Genomic DNA, 8,063 nt, shown 5'->3' with positions numbered 1-8,063 from the left:
TCTGAGCCAACATTTCAGTTCCTGTTCTTTCTACTCTGTATAAATTATCTTCTTAAATTCAGTCAAACAATTCAAATCCTGTACGTTACACTATTCTGAATTATTTTTCATAATCATGGAGCAATTATCTGCTGTTACAGGATGTGTTTTAAAAACTGGCTGTCAGTCAGTTATCAATAATTGCCAATAAAATTAATGTTGTAGATGTCACTTTATGGCTGATGGGGAGGGACAGATGAAATCTGAAGAGTTTATTGTACTGACTTGATATCGCATGAATGACATACTCATAGGTCAGTTTAATTCACAAGTAAAAATATTCTTTATTTCTCACATCCAGCCGACATAATAGTCTGTTTATACCATAGGTTTATTGTTATTTTTTAAACAATTTTTGTGTTATTCATTCTATTTGCTATAATGAGGACTGCTATGTAGGGAAGAGGAGCCTTTAACACTCCTGTTTATTTCACATTTTTGTCTGATTACACTCTTGTAAAGTGCCTTGCGACATTTTTCTATGTTAAAGGTGCTATAGAAATGTAAGTTGCTGTTATTGCTGTTGTTCTTGTGACCTCTTACTTCACTTACCTCTGTCCAGATATGTGATCCACCAATTTAAAAATCCATTTATAGGGAATAATATTTTTAAAGAAGTTATTAGTAGAGTGCGAATGACTAATATGTCATGGTTATGGAATTAATTTAAATTTCTGTCTCCAGTGCCCATCCCTCTCGAAATATAACAACGCAGTTGAAGTTAACGATCAAAATGTCACACTTCTATTGATACCACTCTGTATCTTAATACTTGGGTTAGCATAGTGGCAGCATTCATTACACAATATGGAGTTTACTGACATTCTAAGATAAGGAACTGGATAAGGAAATACAGTGCTAACAGGCTGAGAGTAGAGAGAGAGAATTCTTGGTATTAGGTGCTAAGTACAGTAGGAAGTGATATGTCTCCTATACGAGACCTTTGCTGAACTGTTATAGCTCTCCGCACCCTGTTATAAATATCATCAATCCTTAATCAGGCCTCTGCATGGTGCATCTTTCAAGAGTGCAGTGTTCCATCACAGGGGAAGTTAAATCCAGCACTGTCCATTCCACATACCAGAAGAAAGAACCTTGACGGCATTCCCTTCCCCCTTTTGTCCACTATTTTCTCACACTCTTTGGTTGCTGGCACTATGTGCTATTCTCCAACCAAGAGAGTAGGTAGATGACTTATCAGTCCACACTACCTCTCTTCTGCTTGACACCTTCACCCCCCCCTCACAAAAACCCACGATCCAGCTGAGACCGTACAATTACGAGGCAAAGCCATGAACCACCGTTCCACAGAACAGAACATTCATTTCCCAGCAATCTCATCCTGCTCAAAAATCCAAGTGGGGGATTTTCAACTTACAGCTGCCTGTTTTCGAAAATTGGCCCTTACACCTCCGAATTTTGAGTGGATGAGCTTGCTTGCCCACTCTCTGCTATAAGTGCATACAATGTCATTTTGAGTCAGTTGCATTTATGTCATCCTAAATGCCAGTCTAAAACCGGTGTTGCCTATTACATATATGCAAATAAGGGTCCTGCCAGGTTACTGCCATTTTTAAGTTCTTCAGCTCTCAATTCGTCCATTCTAAAATCCGCCCACAAATCCAGGGCAGGAACAGTTGGGAGGGACGCTGTAGCAGCGTTATTTAAAGGGATCCTCAGCTGAAAGTTAGTTAAGGACCTGCTTGGTCATTTTTAAATGCTAGTGGGCTTTTTTGCCCATTTCTACTGTGTTGGCTGCTGTAGCTGAGCACAAAACTTGTGGCAAGTTATTTTTTGTAGTTGAGAGAGAATTTCTGCCATGTGGCTTCTGCACAAATTTCTTGTGTTAACGTGGGTATGCTGCTTGGTCTGCCATTGTGGCTGGAGGACCAGGAGGAGGAAGAGCAGCAAACAAGAGTGAAGAGACCTGCAGCTGCAGGGAGAAGAGGGCAAAGGAGGAGAGTTTGTGGGGAGCCTTACCCCACACGAGTTTACAGGACAAGAACCTCCAGTTATGTGAGGAGCAGTGTGTCTGGTGGCTTTGCTTCTCTACAGAGGCTGTTAAGCTATGTCAGCTACTTCAGCAACAACTGGAGCCCATCACCAGGTCACACACTTCATTGCCTGTGTCTCTGAAGCTCCCTGGAGTTCCATGTCTCAGGGTCATTCCAGGCTGCAGCAGGTGACGTAAGCAACATTAATCAATTTGTGATGCACGCTTACATCAAATCCAATGAGTGCACTTGAGATGGCCATCGTGGGTGAGCTCGAGGAGCTTGGACCTGAGAGGGCCTGGCTGCAGACTGCAGCATCTTGGCTCCTAAAGTAAGTCACATGTCACAAAAATGCAGATTGTTTTGTATTTTCAGATGTTTTCTCTATTTAAAAAATTGTCCTTCCTGTAGACAATTTATTTAACTCTCTCACTCCATTCACTGCACACATATTGTTTTTTTTTAAACTAAAAGACAAATCACTTTAAGGTTTCACTAAAATATTACATTTTACAAAGGAAATGGATAATTTGGTTGTCAATAGTGTGCACAGAAAGAAATAATTTTACATTTCAACAAGCTTTTTATTTGAACTGGCAAATACACAATCCTGTGAGTTCACTAATGGTAACTTTATTCATAGTGGCGACCTGATCTAAGTAGTGTGAAAAGTAACGTGTATAAAACAGGCCATAACAAGTAGAAAATGGTGCCATTCAAAACCATAGTCTAGCAGGGTCTAAAAATTCAATGCTTCTTTTTAAGTAAAAAAAATGATACTTGAAAGGACTCTTGATGTAATTGTAGTGCTGCTTCTCATCTTCTCATACTTCAGTTAAAAAGCTTCTCTCCATTGGACTGGAGCAATTAATGGGCTAACAGCAGGAGACCAAAGAATAAAAACTTCAGCATATTTACAGTGAGTAATTACCAACCAATAATAACAATATTAGCGAGCTTCAGATCACAATCAGAGAGCCTGTTATTAAGAATTGTTGTCGACAGTTCGTCTCATAGAAATAGTCAGTCAGAAGGGTTAAGGAAAGATGACCCCAGTTCCACATATTTTGTCACTGACCCGATTAGCGGAGTATATTAAATTGCCAAATGAAATGTCAAAGTGACAGAGCAGCACTTGCAAGAGAAAAAGAGAGCAAAAGATAGTGCTCAATAACAGCACAGCAGTTCCACTTCAGAAGTCAATGGACATTGAACGCTGAACAGTGTCATTTCTGCCACGTACGTAGATTTCAGGAGGAATCTCTTCCATCACTCTGTCTTCTATGACTCGTTCTGGACTGTCTTGTGAGTGTTTTAAAGTATAGCAGCTTTTCTTGAAGGTGCTATTAAATGTTTTCATTGGTTGTGGCTGAGAGAAATCATTCCGAAATGGAAGATCCATTGTGCTCAAATTAGTCCTGCTTTGCTTTATACTTGGCGGTTGTGAGCCGCAGTGGTGGTCATGGATGCACCTGGAGGCACTGGATGAGGAGCGCCTCAGTTTATGATAGTTCTCAAAGTCTTCAGATAAATCAGCCAAATCTGCTGTTATTTCTTTGTCTCGTAGCGAAAATAGTTCATAATGAGGCGGATCGAACACTTCTTGAAATCCTGATTTGTTAAATGCTGCTTTGCGACCCAAAACCTTTTTGCGAGGTTGTTTTACTTGCACTAGTACAGAAATGACAAGAAGAACCAGAACAATTCCTGATGAAATACCAATGATTGTTCCGTGAGTTTTGGTGATCTGGTGAAAGAGGCCAGGCTTTTTCTTTTCTGCAGAAGTACAAATATCCAAATCAGTAAACATTATCAATCTAAAAATATTCACACCAGTGTCACTTTGAATACAAAATAAATTGCTTTGAAAAGAACTAGAACAGTTAGTCCTGGTTGAACCACAGCTCAGTGTCTGATCTGCACAGTGCTAGTCACAAGTATGTCACTTGATTGTAAATGAATTCTGGGCTTCCGTTGTATTCTATATTGTTTCTACCTAGCACAGTTATCATTATAGGTTCTTTCAAAAGGGAGACCACTATTTCAAATCTATAAACCTGCTAGCAACTTCACCTGATTTCTGATGAGCTTATGAACCATTTATCCCATGGGCCATCTTTCTATAGTAAAAATGTCTCTTCATTATTTTCTAATTTACTTCATTTGCAGCTCAAAAGGTAAAATGAAAAGCGTAGAATTACACTTTGGGGACTTAGACAAACTCAATTATTTTCATTAAAATACATCTGTTGTTTCATAAACTCCTAATAATTCTGATTGAATTATGTGGTCAAGAAATATCAAAGCTCAGTAGGAATTCTAAAGTCTGTCATTTTCTTTGAGTCCAGTTCTGTAACAATTGTACAGTAGCATTTAAAAAGCGTTAACGTAAAGCACATGAAATGTTTTCGTTAAAACCTTAAGCCCCAATTTTACCTCGCGGCACGAATCGGGCGGGGGTGTGGGGCAAGTCACAAGTCCTATTGCCAATGTGAGGCCCGGGCGATTTAAATTCCCTGGCTTCATTTTATTATGATCAACGAGCTGTCCACCCGATCATGTCAGGAAAAGGGCAGCCCGCCCATTTTCGTGGGGCAATCTCTGGTGGTCCGCCCGAGGCCTATTTAAAACGGCAATGCACCTCTGAAAGTGAGGTTGGATTCCCTGATGCCAGATTTTGCTGTTTTAATGCTGGAAGTAGGATTGTTAGGAGACTGAGTTGCAGGGCTGCCTCCAGGTTTTCTGCTGCCTCCCTGGAGATCTTCGTGGGGGAGGTAAGGGCAAGGAGGGTGGTACTGTTTCCAGGCACCTTTAGGACCGTAACCAAGGTGACTATCCAACAGGCCTGGATGTATGGAGAAGTCCACTTCCAGCCTGTGTAGTGCCATCTCGCATGTCATCAGCACTTTGCAGTCCACCTTGGAGAGCCTGGCCACCTCCAGGATTGCTGCAGCTGGACCCTCATAAAAGTTGTCAGTGTCACCAGCCTTTGCAGCTTTGATGGAAGCTCAAACGGCTGTCATGCAGACTCTGGGCTCCACCTTGGAGAGACAGGTGCCCACCTTAGACAGATTGGCAGAGAAAATAAGATAGGGGCTTTCAAGGAGTCCCTCATCTTCTACAGATTGCTCTCCCGCAGATCAGTGGAAGTGATGACCCCCAGCTCCACGGGAGTGGCAGTGGCGTAACAGGGACAGAACGTGTTGCCCTCTCTCGGGATGTCAGCATGTCTGCTCTGTCACTATTCCCTCAACAAACACCTGCCATGGTGCCAAGAAGTCAAGTGGACCAGGCTGCTCTGGCAGCAGCCGAGGTGCAGTAGTCTACAGCCGGGCCCTCACAAACTCGAGCACCCAGAAGTTGCCAGCCACGAACATCTCAAGGGTTTCAACATGAGGAACAGCAACCATCCACCAGCTTTGCTGAGGAAACTATGGGATCACCTCGTAGGAGTAGTAGAGTTAGTAAACCTTCTTATAAATAGAGAACCATGGGCTGACATTGACTCTTAGGTGAGAAATGAATTGAAGGCAATTATTGTTTTGGGAATGAAATTCATTGCCTTAATCACATTTGACACTTTGGACTGCATTGTGGTTTTATAGTGTCTTCTGCGTCTACATTGTCAGTATGTCATTGATATAGAAGTTGGTTTGAATGTTCTTTAATGCAGGATTGAGAGAGTGGTGAAAGATGTAACAAGGACTGTTAATGGAGATGGGCTTTGTGTAAGTTTTTAAGGCTTTGATTATGCCAGTGTTATTCACACGTGGTGGGGTTGCAGAGGGGTGTCATGAGCCTTGTGTACAGGATATTCCTTCTTCCCCAGCAACCAACCTGCCACATTCCCAGAAGGGCTGAATATTGGACAGATGGTTGAGCATCACAGGATAAAAGCACGTGACAGCTGCCTGGGTACCTTGCACAAATGTGCAAGATCCTGTTTCTGTGATCAGAGACTAGCTGGACATTAATGGAGTGGTAGCCCTTCCTATTCACGAATGTTATTGGCTGGTGTTCTGGTGCCCTGAGAGAGAGAACTTGGATATACCCAAGTGGGCAGAAAACTCAAAAGCACTTTTAGCAAGTGGTGGAGGTAGGATTAGAAGGCCCATGGAACAGGCAGGAGGCGTAAGAGGCAGTCTGGATATCAAAGGGCTGAATAAAATAACAATTAACTTAAATCACTGTCTTATTTTTCTCCAGGAATTAAATCTTGCTGAGAGTCCTCCAAAATGAAACTGTAACCAGAGGTCCATTTTGACCCCAAGGTTTAACTCATAAATAGCAAATAGTGAAAGTAGACAATGCTGTCCACTCATGATTAAATTGGGCAAGGAAAATATATATTAAAGCTGTTGAAGGGATGAGCTATAAAAATGTTAATGTTGAGGTCAATGAGGTGTCTTTTATAGTTCTATTTACACAACTGAGGAATTATGCCAAATGCCATTTCTTAAAGATTCACCAGATTCAAAATGGATCAGACAAGCTTTAAACAAACTAACAAATATGATTGGCTGCTTTAAGTATCAGCCACTTCTGGGATTCTACCCAACGTATAGATAATGGGGTAGATTTTCATCTTAACTACCTGGGCAATAAGCTTCACCTTGCTGGAAAATCTAGCCGGAGGACTGCACCCTGGTAACAGAACCCGCCTAATTTTGCTTCCGTTTAAATTACTGGGAGGAAAATCGTGCAACCCCTTTAAGAGGCATGAGGTCCACCCTGCCCGATTTTTCCCTCTGCACTCTGCCTAGTCTATGGTTTAATGCCCAGGCAGTAAAGACAAAAAATCTACCCCAGTCCCTCAACACTGCACTGCCAGCTACAATTCTTTTTATAAATGTATGAATTTAGTATTAAATGTAACAACTAAGTCATGGTGAAACTAAATTTGAGTTCACATAATACAATCAGAATATTTACCATTTTTGTCTTAAGTATGTATGTACCAAGAAAGGGTGTAATTTTTTTTTCACAATTCAAGAAAAAGTTAGAGGAGAAAAATGCATCTAGTTTTAAATGGTTTCCAAGCCTCTGCTTAATTGTGTATCAGGATCCTTAATTGGTGCAAAATGCAACTCCATTAGTCATCTTGGTTTTATAAATCAGCTATAAAACTGTGCATGTAGTTGACTGTGCAGAATGATGGAAAATAATTACCATCCTTTGGAGAGAAATTGCATCCATTATTGGAAAACCACAGAAGGTAATTTATCCTGATGCACTCACAGCTACATTGTTCCAGTTTACAACAAGTCTTTAGGAAATCGAAGTAATGAAGTTTGCTAAACCATTCTAGTTGCTCCACTATACATTACCTGCACTCTACCAAAATGATCAGACATTGAATTCTCAGAGAATTACTTACAATGCTTTTAGCAAGTGCACACTTAAAACAGCATGATTCACAGGAAGGCCTATGCCTTCCTAATTATTTAGTCAATCACAAAAGCACAATGACTATGATGAGGATGGTAGTTCAGTACAGATTATAAATGCTTTATAACAATACCAGTATTTTTGTAGCATGTTATAATGTGGGGATATAATGAATAGGAACACTATATACATCCCTGTCCCCAGAAGATATGGATGAGTTCTGTGTTGGCTTTAGTTATTGAGGTAAAATGTACCAAAACAATTGCTATGCATTCTGATGTCCATTCATTCATCCATACTAGATGTTAAACACCACACTGTACCAAAAGCCACCAGTACATTGTGACATTTTCATCAATGCACTTCTAGCCGGTGATTTCTGCTTGCTGTAGCTGAAAGCACTTGACTATGTATTTAGACTAGTCATGGCATAATGGATGACAGATGGCTATTTAATATTGAATGTTCCTTTGGCATGTACTGCTGTGTTAAAATGTTCTATAATATACTTTTCCTTGAAACAGAGGTCATCCAGAGTACATAGCATCAGTAGACACTTTACCCACCGAGTTAAAATATGAAATATTTACTTCACCGGTATATCACAACTGAGACAGGCAGAAGACTAAGGGGACTAGGAAG

General features: G+C 40.7%; 1 protein-coding gene across 1 annotated transcript in view; it reads right to left on the bottom strand.

Moving 5' to 3' along the window:
• Nucleotides 1-2,634: 2,634 nt before the first annotated feature.
• Nucleotides 2,635-8,063, bottom strand: part of LOC137333423 (neuropilin and tolloid-like protein 2) — a 36,496-nt gene continuing 31,067 nt past the window's right edge. Inside the window, exon 9 of the mRNA XM_067997574.1 lies at nt 2,635-3,809. Coding sequence (XP_067853675.1) covers nt 3,226-3,809 — 584 coding nt within the window. The 3' untranslated portion in view covers nt 2,635-3,225. The remainder of the gene's footprint in view (nt 3,810-8,063) is intronic.

This window comes from Heptranchias perlo, chromosome 16 (genome assembly GCF_035084215.1).
Source record: "Heptranchias perlo isolate sHepPer1 chromosome 16, sHepPer1.hap1, whole genome shotgun sequence".
Classification (NCBI taxonomy): Eukaryota; Metazoa; Chordata; class Chondrichthyes; order Hexanchiformes; family Hexanchidae; genus Heptranchias; species Heptranchias perlo.
This window is presented reverse-complemented; position numbering and strand designations above follow the sequence as displayed.